The 19,540-nt window shown below is 42.9% G+C and overlaps 2 protein-coding genes across 4 annotated transcripts in view; one reads left to right on the top strand and one right to left on the bottom strand.

Moving 5' to 3' along the window:
• The window catches only part of LOC113017358 (protein NLRC3-like), an 84,585-nt gene that overhangs the window by 59,017 nt on the left and 6,028 nt on the right, over positions 1 to 19,540 (top strand). For 2 of the 3 annotated variants that reach the window (XM_080297002.1, XM_080297009.1), the window contains exons 2-8: positions 8,529 to 8,658; positions 8,914 to 9,015; positions 10,008 to 10,086; positions 10,248 to 10,434; positions 10,563 to 12,363; positions 12,857 to 13,030; positions 17,969 to 18,142. In XM_080297002.1, the coding sequence (XP_080153128.1) occupies positions 8,540 to 8,658; positions 8,914 to 9,015; positions 10,008 to 10,086; positions 10,248 to 10,434; positions 10,563 to 12,363; positions 12,857 to 13,030; positions 17,969 to 18,142 (2,636 nt within the window). In that variant the 5' untranslated portion in view covers positions 8,529 to 8,539. Of the gene's footprint in view, positions 1 to 7,327; positions 8,454 to 8,528; positions 8,659 to 8,913; positions 9,016 to 10,007; positions 10,087 to 10,247; positions 10,435 to 10,562; positions 12,364 to 12,856; positions 13,031 to 17,968; positions 18,143 to 19,540 lie in introns of those variants that run through there. The other variant, XM_080296999.1, reaches the window with a different exon arrangement.
• Positions 13,112 to 19,540, bottom strand: part of LOC145424423 (uncharacterized) — a 68,013-nt gene continuing 61,584 nt past the window's right edge. The window contains exon 4 of the mRNA XM_080297739.1: positions 13,112 to 13,365. Within this exon, the coding sequence (XP_080153865.1) occupies positions 13,300 to 13,365 (66 nt within the window). The 3' untranslated portion in view covers positions 13,112 to 13,299. The remainder of the gene's footprint in view (positions 13,366 to 19,540) is intronic.

Genomic DNA, 19,540 nt, shown 5'->3' with positions numbered 1-19,540 from the left:
AAAATGCTGGCCCCCTGGCAGAGTCACAGATAATCCATTTGCTGAACATGTGATTGTGGCGCCCAACTTCACGAGCAGGTCCCTGCCCATAAGATTTACTGGCGCTTGCGATGACACCACATAGTTGTGTTTCAAAGTCTGCTTGCCCAGCTTTGTCAAAGCTGGGTCAGTCACTGGCAGAGTTGTCGGGATCCCGGAAAAACCCACCACGTTCACTGTGTGGCAGGACAACGTTGCACTGTCTGATGCTGCTCTCAAGGTTGAATATGTTGCTCCAGTGTCTACTAAGAAGGGCAATTCTGTCCCTTCTACAGTCATTGACAGCATGGGATCTGCCATCCCCATGCTGTTTGGTCCCTCCGGGTCCCTTCAGTACTGGTCCTCCCTCCAGTCAGCCACTGGATACTGCGCGGCTGGTGCTGCACTCGGGTTTGGGGCCTGATATGCTCCCCTAGAGCCATCTCTTGCTCTCGGAGCTCCACGTGCCTGGGATTGGTAGCCTCTTCTTTGATAGTTCTGACGACTTTCTGGGCAATTTCTGTTCCAATGACCCTCTGCTCCACACCTCCAACAGACACTCCAAGGCACACCGCTGAGATTCCCCGTGTTACGAGCTCTTTGTACTCCCCCCGCTGAGCCACCACGCCCTCTGTACGATCCACCGGTTCCCCAATTCCCTGTGGGTTGGTTCTGCCTTGGTGCATTGGCGGGCCATCCGTCATTAGTGCAGGGACCCGGGCCACTATCTGGCCATTCAGGACCAATTTTTTCTGTTTTTTCTTTTTCCTCTTTTTTCTTTTCGCAGGCTTTGTTTCTGGCCTCCGCCAACTGTAGTTTAAGCAGAGACGCTTGTGCCTCCTCCAACTCTTTCTGCTTGTTCGCCCTGTCCTGCTCCAGCTGCAAACGATGTGAGACGTGTCTTTCCCACTGCACCGAATCTGCTACGGCAAAATCTGGGTTTTTCTGTAGATCTTCTGTGACCTGGTTTGGCAGCCCTGCCAGCACCGCTGAGCGAAACCACGCCCGATGCTCACCTTCTCTACCCGGATGGGTACCTGTTTCTAACAACCACTGATCTCTGGCTTTTTCTAAAAACTCTCTAGGTGTGTTTTGGGGGTCCCAAATTATTTTAGGTATGGCTCCTGTGTTAGGGGTTGGGTACTTTTCACGGACTGCATCAGACAAAGCACATTGCACTTCATGATAAGGCAAATCATTTGCATGGCGAGTTGTGCGAGCTATGGCCTCTACATCTGCTAGCCCACCACCGAGCATACACCGCGCAGAAATGGCGCGAAAATCGCCAATCGCAAGCTCCTCTCCTTCTGTTAGTCTGCCTAATTCACGCAACCACCTTGCTCCTCCTCCAGTTATAGGTGGAAGCTGTTTAACCAATGCCTCCAAATCTCTTACTTTGTATGCGCGGTACACTGGTTCATTTTTTGCACCAGCCACTAAAGGCAAATTATAATGAGTGCCCGCAGCTTTTTCTGCTTTGGTCACAGTTTTACACTGTCCCAATTTTCCCTTGCCTTTTGAACTCTTAAAAATAGGCCTCCTCTGTCCCTGCTCTTTTTTCACCTGTCTTGACCTAAGATTCCTGGCTATACTTGGTTCTGACGCGACTCCTCCTCTGTCGTTATCTTCATCATCTTCTTCCTCCTCTGAGGTAGATGAATCATTGTCGCTCTCCTCTTCTGCCATGCTTTTGGTCATTTTGTCCTTTACGGTCTTCAGCGTATTTAATACTTCCAATAGCCCTTGCGGGGCTTCAAGCATTCGTCCGAATACTTCTCCTGCCCATGTGTCTGACTTGGCCATTGCTTTGGAATGTTTTGACCTGGTTTGGGCCTGCTCTTCTCTTGCTGGTGTTGGCAGCCCGATGAAAGCCGGTTGTGCCATCCTTTCCACCGGTGAAATCATTTCCTCGTTTGTTGGGGTCCAATCCGCTTCTCCAGTCTGGTCTGGCAGGCTCTCTCTTGATGCTTCGGCTTTTGGCCTGTCTCCTCTCTCATGTGAACAAGAAGGCAAAGGCAAGCCTTCCTCTGCGGCTGATGTTATGTCTTTCCCTTCCCCACTCAGGGACTGACATTTAACTGTCATAGGCCCTTCATTATGAAACACCAGTGGTGCTCTGGTGTATTCAACATCAGCTACTCCTCCTACAACCGCTGCCGTCTGTCCATCTGGGCCCTGAACTTGTCCTCCTCTGAGGGTCATTACAGGCATGACATGTTGTCGTCCTACGGCATTAGATGTTAATGTGGCCCAAGGAAGAATCTCTGCTGTGTGATACTTGTTAGCATCTCCTGGTTTTGGAATCCAGTTCTCCATTTGGTCTTCCAGCTTCTTATTTTGCTCTTTCAGTTGTTTCAAAGCCTCCATTATGCTTTCCATATCTTCTGTTTCAGCTGTGTCATCCTCCTCCATCCAGGAAGATGCTCCGTTCCACAAGAACATCCACTTGCAACACTTTGCATGAGTTTGCTGTAGTTTCTTGATTTGTTGGTTAATTCTCCAGTTAATTGAACTTTTCTCTGCCTCGGTTTGCAGTTGTTCCAGTTGCTGCTCACATCTCTCTCCTTCTATTTTGAGCACAAGACTTAGGGCTATTTTGTCATCCAGCCCTCTCTGTTGGGAATCAATAAGCTTGCTTAGCTCAGCTTCCATTGCTTTGCATTCCTTCTCAGCTAACTTTGATGATCCAGGGGAAGCTAAGCGAATAGCTCTTTTTAGCTGTTCCAGCTGGTCCTTCAGAGGCTTATAGCCTCTGTGCCCAGTAGGTGTCATGCTCGGGCCGTCAGCCATTATCCTAGAACACAAGCTTACCTCCCTTTTTTGTGACGTTATACGGCTCCTCCTTCTGGATCACTCCGCAATGTCTGCCTGTTAGCTTTCAGAATTACTTTCGCTCCTCCAAGGGTCACTGTCTCCTTATGATCTGCTTGGTAAGACACACAGCCAACGCAGTGTGTCAAAACTTAACCAAGCCTCTTTCAATCTTCACTTTTAATGACTACTTTTTACTCTGTAACATAAATGTTATAAACTCATACACACTGCATGTTAACTTTGGGGCACAAAACAATAACACAGCTCGAATGCATTCACACAGCCTTAAATTTTTCACAGAAAATTGCTCCAAAGCAATATCCTGTTTGCTCACAAACTAACAAATTCACCGTGTTATTTACCGAGCGAGGGAGCAATGGACCAATTAAATCCAAACTCCTCAATAATTAGCTGTATGGCTCGCTCTACTTCAATGCCAAACCATAGTACTGTGATTAGCCTTATTCAAATCAAACCTATGTTTCAAAGCCTTTCAAACGCACACCCACACACACAATTTCTACCACGCACTTTCAAGCACACATTTGTCTCCTTTAAATCTACTAATCGCTTGGAGACATCTCCACAGATAATTACATTATTTCCCAAGCAAGCATATCAAAATCAAAACCGTCTACTACAGACTCTACCATAGTCTGAGCAAAGTGGGCGGCCTCTGTGGGCTCCCAATTTGGATCATTTTCATTCTCAGTTATCTCCTTTAAGCCTCGAAATAGAAATAGGCAACGTTGTATATAGGCATTTAGCTCATACAGCTCAATCTCGGACCACACTGTCATCTCATAAGGTGAAACACCTTCCTCAGTCACTATGTGACATTTACAGGTCACCTCCAGCCGACCCTCTTCCTCTGCAATTTGTATGTTACAGGTTGCAAAATAGAGCACAGGCATGTTTGCTTGTATTCTATTTAAACAACGATTTGACAGTATTAAATGGGACTGTTTAGTGCATGGGACACAATATAATCATTTATTGTTGAAGGGACAAATGTCAAAGGGGTTCTAACAGGTCCACTTTATTGCGTGCTCATAAATTATTGTTATCTGGGTCACTCACCCAATGTGCTTTATTGTTTGAAATTATTAATTATGTCACGCTTATTAGTGGCTCATATTTATTTACGGCCTATGTTTGAACTTGACAACAAAGGCAGAGCATCATTTCATCCTTTCAGGGTGAAACACTCCACTTTCTCTGTGTCATGGCAGCTTCAGAAAACTTCATGAACTTTACTTATTTAAAGGTATGGCTTAAAATCAGTTGTGTTATCAGTATAAAATATTTAAGATTTAATTAAATTGTTTTCAATTGACTTACAGCAGCTTACTCTGATCTAGGAACACTCTCTTATCATCCTCAAAAACTGAAGTTACTCAGTCTTAAATGCTTTTCACATTACATAAATCAACAAACAAGTTCAGTTTCAAGTTTCAAGTTTCTGGGTGTGCACATAGACACAGACCTCCAATGGAGCTCTAACACCTCTGCGGTCTTAAAGAAGGCCCAACAGCGTCTCCACTTTCTGAGAATCCTCAGAAAAATGGACCTGAAGAAGGAGCTGCTGACCGTCTTCTACCGCTGCTCCATTGAAAGTGTGCTGACATATTGCATCGGTGTGTGGTTCTCCAGCTGCACCACAGCACACAGAAAGGCACTCCAGAGGGTCATCAACATGGCCCAAAAAATCATTGGACATCCTCTTCCCTCCCTGAAGGACCTGTACAGCACTCGCTGTCTCAAGAGGGCACGCAGCATCCTACGGGACTGCACACACCCAGGACACCGGGTGTTTAAGCTGCTGCCGTCTGGCAGGAGGTTCAGGCTGCTGAGGTCCCGAACAAATAGACTCAAGGACAGCTTTTACAACAGGGCAATAGCCCTGATCAATGTAAATAGCTGACCTGACTGGATACCTCCCTGGACTTTTTAGGGGGAGGTAACAATGTTTAAAACGATAACAATAATATTTATATTTATAACAAGGTGCAATAATAATTAATGTGCAATAATAACAGTGTGCAATACACATACACTTATTCTTCTTTTTTATACTAAGTTAATATACTGTGTTGTGTTGTTTGTTACGTTGTGATGTGTCATATCGTGTCGTGTTGTGTTATATGTAGTGCCGACGTAGGACAGTTTTTCCAATTTCATTGTACTACTGTACTATGTATGACTGTGCAATGACAATAAAGAGTTATCTTATCTTATCTTAAACAAGTGAGTTCATAAAGCACATATTCACAACAATAAATCAAAAGCCATTTATATTGTTATAACATCAAAACCAGCAGCTTATTTATAGGCTTTCAGCAATAAAAGGCCTTCTGCTTCTAAGGCTCACACACACTCTGGGCAGGAAGTGAAAAGCTCCGTTCTCCTCCTTGCCACCCGCTCATTTGCATGTTCACACCGTCTAAAAATAGCTCGCAGCGCTGCAGCTGCGCTCTCATCACACACAGGGTCACACAAAGCTCAGATAGAATTCTATTATTTTATATTACAAAAGACGTCTTATATTTACAATCACTGACAGGCCTGACAGATTCAGCACCTAACAAATTTCGACAAATTTAAAATAACGGGTCTCACCGAAGAAAGTCTCACTTTTTTGTAGTCAATCAAACAGTATCTGTTACTTCTGGGAACAGTTTCTGACCTAACTTCTAAAGAGCGCCTATACAATTTCGACAAATTTAAAATAACGGGTCTCACCGAAGAAAGTCTCACTTTTTTGTAATCAATCAAACAGTATCTGTTACTTCTGGGAACAGTTTCTGACCTAACTTCTAAATCCCTAACTCAATTTAACAGTATCCAAACAAGCACATGACACCGTTTTAAACGATGAGGAGACTCGGTAACTCCTAGCTTATTTCAGGATGCCCTGTACCCCACAGATAAGCCAAACTGAACTAACCCTGTTCGCCGACAGGTCAAGACCGCGCGTCCACGGCCAGGAGGGAGCGTAACCTCCGGGCTATGTGCTTCTTAGCATCTTCCAGTGCCGTCCTATAATAATTTTAACCTAACCGATTTTGAAAAATTTTACCATAACGGGTCTCACCGAAGAAAGATAACTTTTTTACGACCAATTAAACAGTCTCTGTTACTTCTGGGAACAGTTTCTGTCCTAATTTGTAAAACTATTAACCAGTCTCTGTTACTTCTGGGAACAGTTTCTGTCCTAATTTCCCTACCAAACTACTTGAGCCTTCAGCTCAATATCCAGGGACTCAAACCCAACATTATTACTTTCATATTTCTTCAACTTCATTAAATACTCTTAAACAACTTTAACTGCATAACACACGGTGAATCTCATCAAAATCAAAACAGACACCCACCAGCAACGTCAGTGAGTAAACTTTTAATTTAATGCAGCCCAATTTGGCACAATTTGGGAATCAACTCAACAGGCAGTGCCTTACCTTTAGAAGCACCCGCGGAGCTCACTCACATCAGATCCCTGGTCCGTGCCTGTCCGCTCGACCACCTCAGACCGTCCACACCTCACACGTCCACCCCAATACCACAGGACGAGCCCCCAAAATGTTAAGGTTCAAAAATATTGGGGATGGACACCAGAGGAAAAACCCACAATAACAACACTGGTCCGGTCGGGTTGAGTCAAACGATGATTTAATGATCACACACGTGGGAGATGGACACTGTATGCAGACAGTCTCAGATCTCATCCCAAAAAACACATCACCATAGTTTTATGAAATCAGGGTATTAGAACGCCCCCTCATGCGTAGTGACAGGTGTAATACAATCAATGTTGACAATTTTATTTAACACAAAGAATAACATTGTCTCCTTCCCGAGGGCAGACGCTGACTGCCCCCGTCTCCTGGAACCGTCTGTACCCTGCTAAGACACAACATGGCAGCTACAAGGACTCTTTCATTTGTTAAGACCATCAGTGTGTATTGCTCTAAATCAAGTATATAATATTAAATGAATATTGCTGGATCAGCTACTTCTACTTAAAACATATTAAAACATGACTAAGCACAAAATCACCAAGAATAACATCTTATAAGTGCTGTGTAAGCGCGTGCGGCCTTCCAAGCTCAAAGCCTTTGCCCTCCATAGATCAGCCAGACTCGCGCTGGCTGTAGCTTTTAACCTTTAATTACCTTGAGCACAACTCTAGAATAAGCAACAAACTGCAATGTGTATGGAATGATCAGGGTTACATTTGCAATGGAAATCATGTTATTATTCTGGTACCTGTAAGAAAAGATCAAACTAAAGTTATCACCATCACTGTAATGCAAAGAATAATGTAAGATCAAAAACTTCAATTTATGCTTAATGCAAAGCTGGTTATATACTTCTAATGAACTAATAATGCCATATTAAAATATTAAATGATAATGAGAAAAACATCCCCTCCTTATTCTACACTAGCACACAGCATGCTAACGCTAGGCTAGCCAAGAAGCCAGAGTGAGGTTAAAGCTGAGTAAACACTGACCCCAGACCAGCACCGTGATAAAGTGAGCTGCTGCTGCTGAACTTGAACAGGTAACAAAGTGATGAGCAGTCAGGCTGCAGGTTTCTACCTGTTCATGTTTCTACAGTAGAATCACTTTGAAGTGTCTTTGTGCTGTTTCATCTTTGATTTGTGTTCATAAACACTCAGAGAAACATCACGTGACCTCATCAGGATCTGTGTTGGTGTGTGGGGCTGTACCTCAGCTTTATGTTGTTACATGCTCATTTGTTCATTTCACACAGTAACATCAAAGTAATGTTATGAGGAGTAATGAAGTAACGTACTCCATTACTTTTAATTAAAGTGTTCTGTGTAATATGTGTAATAATGACTGTTTTGAGTAATGACCAACACTGATCACAACAAAGAGGAAATGCCTCCAACATGCACAAACATTTGAGCCACAACATGCAGTTAATGTGCACAAATGTCTTTGATATGCTGCTCAGTGATGGTGGTGACTGTCAGAGCAGAGCTACTGAGAATCAATAAGTAATATCAATGATGGGATCAGAATCACTAAATTCTTCTCATCCCTGTCAGTATCATACATGTGCTGTATAATGTGATAAATGTAGAGGTGCTGGCTGTTCTCTCACTCTGCTGTTTAGCTGTAAAGGACGCCTCCCTGCCTTTGTCTCATTCATGACCTTTAATAGTCTCTTCTAACATGCAGAGATCTGTATGATCTGTTTCATAGAGTCTAACCAGCCTGTACAGGTAACAACAACAGTCACTGCATCACTGACACACAAACGTCATCTCTGTCAATAACAACATTCATACATGGAATAAAAACACATCAGTGGATCATTGCTGGAGCTGATGTTTGTGCTCCTGGTGCAAAGGCTCTCAGTTTCCTCCTTGAAATAACATCAGTGGTGGGTCAGCGACATGCTTTCTTTCCCTCTCAGGTTTAAATATCTGGGACTCTCCACTGTTTGGTTTTAGAGCTGAAGAAGCTTCTCGGATGAAACGTCTTCCAGAAACTTAAAGACGTCTCTTTTCTCTCCAAGCTCCTTAGATCACATGACCTGGATGACTGAACCTACAGACACATTGACCTGGTTTCATGGTCACATGACAGGTCAGAGGTCAGCGACTGTAACTCAGTTCCTCCTGTTAATGTGAACTCACTGAGTGTTTGTGGTTTACCTCTCAGACTGACTGAAGATGATGATGGAGGAAGAGGAGGACAGAGCAGAGTCTGCAGGGTCCAGCTGTCCGTCTGTGAGGAGTGACCGGTCCAAAGATTATTATCCAGCCTTCAGTGGTGAACCTGGAGCAACGAGGTCAGAGAGCTGAACTCACTGAGTAACAGAAATAATTCTGCACTGACATTATAATCAGTGTTGACTCTGGTTGATTGTCTGACTGTGTTTGTGAGCTGAGAGGAAATGAAAATGAGTTTGTAACAAAAATCAGTTTTGTCCAGTTTTCCTGTAAAAAGCTGAACTCTAATCTAAGAGGATGTTACTGACAGGAAACAGCTGCATTATCTGCAGTCTGTGTGATCACAGCTGCTTCAATCATGTTTGTGTCTGCAGAGGTCAGAGGTCACAGTGTGCAGGGTCCAGCTGTCCGTCTGTGAGGAGTGACCGGTCCAAAGATTTCCCTCCATACTTCAGTGGTGAACCTGGAGCAACGAGGTCAGAGAGCTGTGATGACTCCTTTACATGTTTGTGTTTCCTGGATAAATATGACCTGAAACATCCTCAGATTGTTACAAAGATTCATTAAAAAGAAAACAATGAAAGAGAAAAGATCCAAATGTTCGACTTGGTCATTTGCTGTTTGAGGACAGTGATGCTCATATCTGTGGGGAAAGTGTGACCTGAGTGGGTTCATGTTTGTCTTTAAAGAACAGAGCTGCTCTGATTCTCTTTGTGTCTGATCTGTTAAACAGTCTGAGAGGTCACACAGAGACCCAGCAGCTAAAGCCTGGATCATACTGGCTGCTGTTACTCCATCAGGACAACACTGAACCACAGTGGTGTGGATGTAGTGGATAAATCCCACCATACTGATGCTCAGAGTTAACCACAGGGAACAAAACCAGATGTTACCTTCAGATTGTGACCTTTGGAGTGGACCATGCAGATTTCAATAGAGAATAAATGTTGTTGTTTTTCAGCTGTGAAGAAAGAATCTAATTTTCTGAACTTAAGAATTTATGATGCTGGAAACAACATGGAGACTATAACACAACATTTCCACTGTGTTCATAGAATGAATGTAAAACTGTCAGACATTCATTAAATATGCAAAATGTCTACAGAAGCATCAGAGGGTCAGACGTGAAGCACTCAGTGATTTTGATCAAATGACTCATCAGTTATTGATCTGTACTACACTGATCTACCACGTTAGTAAAGCTGGTGTTCTGGTGGTGGAGGGAGACTCGGATCATGTTCTGGTTTTGGAGCAGTGATCTGCTGATGGTTCAGTTTGATGAGCTTCTTCAAAATCATCCCTGACATCACCACTGAAAGGACGTCCATGAAAACAGACTGAAAATTACTGATATGTTCACAATCTGAGAGTTTAAAACTTGACAGACTTGATTCAGATGAAGTTATTTGAGCAGAAACTCCTGGATCTTTATCCTGTGTTGATCTAATCCTTCATGGTTCCTCCACAGAGTGGAGCAGCAGAGCTCAGAGGTTCCCAGTGGTCAGTCTGCCCAGCAGCATCAAACACAGCTGGACTCCATATTTATGGTCTGTACATGTACAACAACTACTGTTACATCTGTTCTGTTCACAGTCATCTCCATGCTGCTCTTTGTAGACCAGTGGATCGTCAGTGTGTCCAACATGGATCTGATGTTTGGCTCCATGATTTCAGTCTGATTGGCTCATTCATAAATATTCTGTTCCAGCTGCTGGAGGACAACATCATCACTTTTGTGAAGAACGAGCTGAAGAAGATCCAGAAGGTTCTGAGTCCAGATTACCCAGAATGCTTAGAGAGTCAGAGGAGCAGCAGCAGAGAGGCATTTGTGAAGATCACAGTGGACTTCCTGAGGAGAATGAAGCAGGAGGAGCTGGCTGACCGTCTGCAGAGCAGTAAGAAGATTTATCTAAAGATTTAAGCTGCTGGATAAATGAACATTTTCCAGAGATGGAAGATGGAGCAACATGTTTTAAAGATTAGTTCTTTTTGGAATTGAGTGTTTATTTTTCTTCTCATTCAGAACTTCAAGCTCCAGTTTGTCATCGTAACCTTAAATCCACCCTGAAGAAGAAGTTCCAGTGTGTGTTTGAGGGCATCGCTAAAGCAGGAAACCCAACCCTCCTGAATCAGATCTACACAGAGCTCTACATCACAGAGGGAGGGACTGCAGAGGTCAATGATGAACATGAGGTCAGACAGATTGAAACAGCATCCAGGAAACCAGACAGACCAGAAACAACCATCAGACAAGAAGACATCTTTAAAGCCTCACCTGGAAGAGACGAACCAATCAGAACAGTGCTGACAAAGGGAGTGGCTGGCATTGGGAAAACAGTCTTAACACAGAAATACAGCCTGGACTGGGCTGAAGACAAAACCAACCAGGACATCCAGTTCATATTTCCATTCACTTTCAGAGAGCTGAATGTGCTGAAAGAGGAAAAGTTCAGCTTGGTGGGACTTGTTCATCACTTCTTTACTGAAACCAAAGAAGCAGGAATCTGCAGCTTTGAAGACTTCCAGGTTGTGTTCATCTTTGATGGTCTGGATGAGTGTCGACTTCCTCTGGACTTCCACAAAACTACAATCCTAACTGACCCTAGAAAGTCCACCTCAGTGGATGTGCTGCTAATAAACCTCATCAGGGGGAAACTGCTTCCCTCTGCTCGCCTCTGGATAACCACACGACCTGCAGCAGCCAATCAGATCCCTCCTGACTGTGTTGGCATGGTGACAGAGGTCAGAGGGTTCACTGACCCACAGAAGGAGGAGTACTTCAGGAAGAGATTCAGAGATAAGAAGCAGGCCAGCAGGATCATCTCCCACATCAAGACATCACGAAGCCTCCACATCATGTGCCACATCCCAGTCTTCTGCTGGATCACTGCTACAGTTCTGGAGGATGTGCTGGAAACCAGAGAGGGAGGACAGCTGCCCAAGACCCTGACTGAGATGTACATCCACTTCCTGGTGGTTCAGGCCAAAGTGAAGAAGGTCAAGTATGATGGAGGAGCTGAGACAGATCCACACTGGAGTCCAGAGAGCAGGAAGATGATGGAGTCTCTGGGAAAACTGGCTTTTGATCAGCTGCAGAAAGGAAACCTGATCTTCTATGAATCAGACCTGACAGAGTGTGGCATCGATATCAGAGCAGCCTCAGTGTACTCAGGAGTGTTCACACAGATCTTTAAAGAGGAGAGAGGACTGTACCAGGACAAGGTGTTCTGCTTCATCCATCTGAGTGTTCAGGAGTTTCTGGCTGCTCTTCATGTCCATCGGACCTTCATCAACTCTGGACTCAATCTGCTGGAACAACAACAGAGAATCTCTACATGGTCTAAACTATTTAACAAACTAAAACTTCAATCTCTCCACCAGAGTGCTGTGAACAAGGCCTTACAGAGTCCAAATGGACACCTGGACTTGTTCCTCCGCTTCCTCCTGGGTCTTTCACTGCAGACTAATCAGACTCTCCTACGAGGTCTGCTGACACAGACAGGAAGTAGCTGGCAGACCAATCAGGAAACAGTCCAGTACATCAAGGAGAAGCTCAGTGAGAATCTGTCTGCAGAGAAAAGCATCAATCTGTTCCACTGTCTGAATGAACTGAATGATCGTTCTCTAGTGGAGGAGATCCAACAGTCCCTGAGATCAGGAAGTCTCTCCACAGGTAAACTGTCTCCTGCTCAGTGGTCAGCTCTGGTCTTCATCTTACTGTCATCAGAAGAAGATCTGGATGTGTTTGACCTGAAGAAATACTCTGCTTCAGAGGAGGCTCTTCTGAGGCTGCTGCCAGTGGTCAAAGCCTCCAACAAAGCTCTGTAAGTACATATGTGATCATAGCTTTAGCTTTTAAATGTTTATTCTAGTTAACACAGATCAGGTGGAACAACTCAAATAAAATATCAAAAATATTAAGTGGTCATCGGTACTCAGTTTGTTCAATACTGAATACAATGGAGCACAAATTGTCCACGTTTCTGAAATATTTCTGGGTGTAACTGTCACCAAAGTGCAATTTAGACCTGGCCTGTGGTTGTTATCTAAGTGATAATCATCAATTCCACTAAAACAAATACAAAATAAAGAAATTTGACACATTCTGTTTATGTCAAAAGCACACTGAACAATTCAGTGTTGTTTTACTGCTGTTCTCTCTTCACTTCTTCTCCTCTGATTCTCTCCACATGTTGCTCTGCATCAGTGCTCAGTTTCCTGACAAAACAAGATGAAATATTGCTAAATATAATAGTATCTCATTACACTTCAACATAAGTGTTTTATTTTTGTAATTGTTTATCTGTTATTTTTCAGACTGAGTCACTGTGACCTGTCAGAGAGAAGCTGTGAAGCTCTGGCCTCAGGTCTCAGCTCTCAGACCTCTAATCTGAGACAGCTGGACCTGAGTAACATTAACCTGAAGGATTCAGGCGTGAAGCTTCTGTCTGAAGGACTGAAGAGTCCACACTGTACACTGGAAACTCTCAGGTGAGATCAAGCATTTTTCTTTCATCAACTGACAGAATTAGCAGATTAATAATAAGGCAGTCCTCTAATAAGAGGAGAAGTTCAATTCAATTCAATTCAATTCAATTTTATTTATATAGCGCCAAATCACAACAAAAGTCGCCTCAAGGCGCTTCATAGATACAGAGAAAAACCCAACAATCATATGACCCCCTATGAGCAAGCACTTTGGCGACAGTGGGAAGGAAAAACTCCCTTTTAACAGGAAGAAACCTCCGGCAGAACCAGGCTCAGGGAGGGGCGGCCATCTGCTGCGACCGGTTGGGGTGAGAGAAGGAAGACAGGATAAAGACATGCTGTGGAAGAGAGACAGAGGTTAATAACAGATATGATTCAATGCAGAGAGGTCTATTAATACATAGTGAGTGAGAAAGGTGACTGGAAAGGAAAAACTCAATGCATCATGGGAATCCCCCGGCAGCCTACATCTATTGCAGCATAAGAAGTGGAGGTGCTTTGAAGGGCAACATACTCTTATGTTAACAAGACAGGAAGTAGTTCCTGGGAACTGCTTCCTTTGTTGTTGTCTAAGTAGAAACATGATGGTGAAACAGTGATGATTTTGCAGAGGTGGATCCACACAACACAACAATGCAGTTGCGTGCTGAAAGCAGACTTCTCACAGATTCTGAGGCTGCAGGTTTCATCACTGTCCAACCAAAATTCACTGAACCAGCAGTAAATGAACGTCCAAAACTACACTTCATGTTTAAAAAACAGATGATCAGGGGGATTTGTGTTTACATCTTTTTTGTGTGATCTGTTCACCTGCTGTTTTAGCTGTTTGGTGGTTGTTGAGATGGTTTTGTGACCTTTTAGCTGAGATCCTGACGTTTCTGTAGATACCACACATGTCTAATTACTTTGTACAGCATGAATGGCCATAATGAGGTTTTTAACAGTAAGAAAAGTTGTAAAACTTCAGAAAATATAGTTAAAAGTCCAAAACCTTCTACGTCTGGTGGCTTGTGGTAAGGAGCAGATCAAACGAGTACAGAATTACGTTATAATTATAAATGGCTTCAACAGCACATTCAGGTCTGTGAGACTCATTCAGACACTGAGCCGTGGCTCTGTGCTACATGCACATATTTCTGCATCTCTGCCATTCAGACAAACTTTATATATAGTTTATTTTATGTAGTGTTCAATACTGAACTGTACATTTAGTCTTTTTAAAGGCAGCAAGTTTTATTCAGTGTTTTCATAAAAGCCTTATTTTTATCCATTTACTGCTATTAGGAAGAACATGTGAGGTTTAAGACCTGGACCAGTTTGAAACCTTTTGTCCTCCACAGTGGAAAATGGGTGGAAATAAAAATGGGTCTCACTTTAGCCAGCTCCTAATTTTATCGGTTCTGCTCTCAGCGTCTCCTGTATATCTCCTGTATAAATGTTGCACTCAGCTTTGTGGTCTCCAATATCACTGAAATGCAGCCAGATGCTGCTCATTTTGCCTTTTCACTCTTTCCTGACACGCTTGCATTTCAGTACAGCTCCCATTTCTCTGTGTACTGGTCTCTACCACTACCCTTGCTGTCTATGGGACATTTCCGTCCTCTTTCACATAATGGTATGATCCCAGTCTGTCTCTTAAAGTGTTTGGCCACATGGTTTGCTCATCAGAATAAAACCTCAGCCGTGCTCACATTGATTATCAGCAAGCCTGAAAATTCATCAATATTTGACATATGAAATTATCTCATGGGCTGGATTTGGCCCACGGGCCATATGTTTGACACCCCTGGTTTACACAGTTTGGTATTCAATGTACAAGTGAGTTAGCTCTCAGCTAACTAGCAGACAAGCTAACTGCTGGGACTGCGTCTTTCTAACAAGAGCGTCAGACACTCAGACTGGTTTCCTTTGTGGATGATGATGTGTTCTCACACTGATCCTTCATGCTGATGCTGCCATCCACCCACTGCTCCTGGATTCATCATCTCCATCAGCCCTCACAATACTCCACCTTCTTCAGCTTCATGTTCAGCAGCCTGGATGGACAGTAATTCTTTCCATGGGTTATGGTGGGACATTGAGAGCTGAAGTCAAACAGCAGTGAGAATGAAAGACTGATTCATTTCTATTTAGTCTTGTGATGTGCAGCTTTGTTCAGAGCATTAAGGCCCAGCAAAGATCACTGAGGTCATAGAGTCCTGATGAAACCTGTGTGCTTATAGAAACTGAGACCAGATGAACCAGAATAGAAGGACATTAAAATGAAGTGTCAGCTACACAAAGGCAAAGCTATTCAGTTGTTGCTGTGAGTTATTTAAATGGAGGATGGAGTCAGACTTTAAGCTGCTGGACTCAGTCACTATATCCTGTTGTCCTCATAGAACCTGGACACACAGACTCACCTGTGACACAGTGACACACAGTGTGGGCTACACACACATTAGAAAGTGGATCAGTCACACTTGTGCAATCATTTGTTGTGCTGGGAAACCATGAACACTTTGAATCACATTAATGGCTTTGTTACAGCAACATTCAATCATGAGTTCAAAAGTAGTGTGTTGTGTACTTATTTTAATAGTACTGCAGTATGAGAAGTGCAACATTCAGTGTGCAGAAACAGATCAGGTGCTTTCTAACAGCAGTGTTCCCTTTAACACAGCAGCAGTTCAAATATTTCTGTCAGTCTGAGCTGAAACATGAATCTAATCAAATATCAAATCAAAGTTCTTTGCCTCTGCCAGGACGTTAACATTTGATCTAGTTTTTTACAAAGTTCCCTCAGCGTCCAGAGCCACCAACATACCTTTGATCAACAGCAAGTGAACATTTATAAATGTGTGTTTGCAGAACAGGAAGCAGCAGAACTATTGTTCTGTTATCAGGCAGCAGCACAAACGCTCATCAGCTCATTTACTGTGCAGGACTTTGAGTGTGTGAAGTGTGTGTTTGTGCTGGATTTCCTTTGGAGAATCTCAGTCAGAAACCAGACAAAGAAAAACTCTTTCAACAGTCCAGGTTGAGTTGACAACATGAACTGCATTTATCTTCCTCTGACTTGACATGTTCTTCCTCCTCTGCACCGAGCCAGCTGCTAAGACTCACAAGCTCATTGACATTTTCTGATGATAAAGAAACTCTCTTCTTCTGCACAATATGAGCAGCAACAGAGAAGAAGCTTTCACAGGTACAGATGTTGCAGCTGTGGCCAAGTACATGTGCTGCATGTTGGAGCAGCACTCTAATGGACAGGCCTCTGTACTGATGGTGGGCTCTGCTCTGTATCCACCACACTGTTCTCAGCTGAGTCTTCCTCCTGTTCACAATCACACTCTGATCAAGCATGTTCATGTTGTAACGCCGTGGCTTTCGTAGTCTCTCCTTTTTCTACAGCTCATGTGTTCTTCTTGTGATGCTGCGTCTTGAGGCTCATACATGCCGTCATTTGTTGATCCTAAGAACGTTCCTCAGACCGACTTCTTCAACAACAGATAACTTTAGTTGTATCAACACTGCCTCCTGGAACAGTTTAAAATGAACATGTCAAAGATCTGTACCTGTCTCCATGTTTCTGTCCCCGCCCCTTTCTTTCTGTCCTGGGTCATGTGAGCGCTGCAGTAGTATTAGGCCCACCCTCAATGCTCCCATTGGCTGAGACGCATAATGACGCCCATTTCAAGCCAGCACTGATCAACACCCCTCCTGTGACCCATGGCTTTTATATTCAGAGCCAGTGAGCACTTTCACAATAATCATGATTTTAAAAACTGTGATTAAAATAATTGCTGACGTTAATCAGTTAATGAGTTAACGAGATTATAACAGGTTAAGTTGCCCTAATAATTAGACTTTGATGACAAACTGATGTGATCTCCATGTTTCCTTTGTTGGACTGTGGGCGAGTGTCAGAACTGAATGTACTGAGTAACATGTAGAGTTTAAACATGTGTCAGTTCCAGTTTTAGAGCTCTAAAGTGCAGCTATCATGTTAGGAATATGTTAGGAATAGACAGGAACACTGAGCACACTGAGGTCAAATCTTTATTTTACCACTCGCTGCATTCTTGATGTTCATGAATTCAGCAGCTTCATGATTGTCTGCAGCATTAATCTCATATTTCCATTAAAAGTGTTGAATTTGACTGTTTGATGTTCTTTATGATCTCTGGCACCAGTTCATCTGTAGGCTGAGCTCAGTCCATCCATTTAGTGAAATGATGTTTAAAGGTCTCCTTGTTCTGTGAGCGTGCACAGATCCTGAAGCAGAAAGCCTGGGTTACAGAGAAATGATCATCACTGTGATGATGCTCATCGTCTCTGACTGGGATTTGAGGTTTTGTCAAAGCAGCAAAGAAAGCCTGGCTATGTTGGACTGGGTGTGGAAGCAGCTCCCAGTTTGAGTTCAGGAGACAGACACCCTCTCTACTTTGAAGATCAGCTTCAAACTTTCCTTTTTGATAAAACTTATAGTTCGAGCTGGATCAGGTGACCCTGAACCATCCCTTAGTTATGCTGCTATAGGCTCAGGCTGTTGGTGGACTTCCCATGATGCTCTGCTTTCTTCTCCCCTCTTTTCACTCCTGATGCTTTTATATGTCACTACTGCATGTCCTTAACTTTTGTCTCTCTGTTTTGTTCTTGTCTCTCTGAGCTCATCTCTTCTCTTTCCCCTCACCCTGCAACCAGTCATGGTAGATGCTCCTCCTGGAGCCTGTTTTCACTGGGAGGATCTTTGTGTCAAAGGGAGTTCTTCTTCCCACCATCACCAAGTGCTGCTCACAGTGGAGGCGGTCACCTTACACTGTTAAACAGCTTCAGATGACTGTTGTTGTCTGTTGGGTATTGTCATTTATAAATAAAGTTACAATGGATGGATAGATGTTATTGTGACAAAGAGAAAACAACTGTTGACAGATAGATTGTTGTTTTGTGTGTTTGCAGTCTGTCAGGATGTCTGATCACAGAGGAAGGCTGTACTTCTCTGGCCTCCGCTCTGAGCTCCAACCCCTCCCATCTGAGAGAGCTGGACCTGAGCTACAATCATCCAGGTCCCTCAGGAATGAAGCTGCTGTCGGCTGGACTGAAGGATCCAGGCTGGAGACTGGACACTCTCAGGTATGGAGAGAAAATCTGATAGAGGAGGAAGAGCTGGAAACATTTCCCGTGTCTTTCACTCACTTCCTGTTTGTTTCCTGCAGATGAGACATGAACAATCACACATGCAGGAATATTTTCAGGGACAGACACACTAGTCTAGCTGGATAGTTCATGGATATTTATGTAGGGGTCTCCAAGGAGTCTGTTTGCAGGAACATTTAGGTCACAGGTGTACCTGATATAGATACCAGTGTACCTAATAAAGTGTCAGCTAACATTTGGAAATGGAAGCTTAAATAATGACAAACTGTACATTCACAGCTGAAGTCACAATAAATTTGTTCTCAAGTGCACATTTTTCTGTTATTGTTCTCAAACAACAGAATGAGAATGAAATATTGATTCTAACAGGGCCCATAAACAGCATTAGCTTAGCAGCATGAGCTTATCAGTTTCCATCATGGTCACACAAATCCTTAGCAGAGAAAAGTGGCCTACTTAGCAATAGCTGCTCAAGTTGTATAAAGAAAGGGAAAACAGTATTAGCATTAGCTGCTAATGGCAGCTTACTTAGCATAAACTCTTCACATTTTATAATGCAAGGGAAAGGAGTCACTCATGGAAGCCTATTTAGCATTAACGTCTCACATCATTATAACACAAGGGAAAAGGGTATTAGCATTAGCTACTAATGCTTATTCACCTCAAATTAGCTTTAGCTGCTAATGGTAGCCTACTTAGCATTAACTCCTCACTAATATAATGCTAATTCACATCAAATTAGCATTAGCTGCTCATATTGTTATAAGGAAAGAGAAAACGGTATTAGCATTAGCTACTAATAATTATTCAGCCCTAATTAGAATAAGCCTCTAAAAGCAGCCTACTTAGCATTAACTCCTCACATCGTTGTTACCCAACGGAAAAGAGTATTAGTATTAGCTACTATCATTTTTAATAAGTAAGAGAAAACAGTGTTAGCATTATTGAATAATGCTAATTCACACTAAATTAGAATTAGCTATTTACAAGAGCGTACTTAGAATTAGCCGCTCACATTGTTAAAAAGTAAGGGGAAACAGTATTAGTATTAGCACATAATGCTAATTCACGTCAAAGTAGCATTAGTTAATAATGGCAGCCTACTTAGCATTAACTGCTCACTAATATAATGCTAATTCACATCAAATTAGAATTAGCTGCTCACATTGTTAAAAGGGAAGGGAAAACAATATTAGCATTAGCTGCTAATAATTATTCACCTAATTAGAGTTAGCCCCTAATGGAAGCCTAGTTAGCATTAACTCCTGACATAGTTATAATGCAGGGGAAAAGGGTTACCATTATCAGATAATGCTAATTTACATCAAATTAACAATTGTTAATAATGGTAGACTTCGTATCATTAGCTGCTGT

Source organism: Astatotilapia calliptera, chromosome 3, assembly GCF_964374335.1.
Source record: "Astatotilapia calliptera chromosome 3, fAstCal68.1, whole genome shotgun sequence".
NCBI lineage: Eukaryota > Metazoa > Chordata > Actinopteri > Cichliformes > Cichlidae > Astatotilapia > Astatotilapia calliptera.
This window is presented reverse-complemented; position numbering and strand designations above follow the sequence as displayed.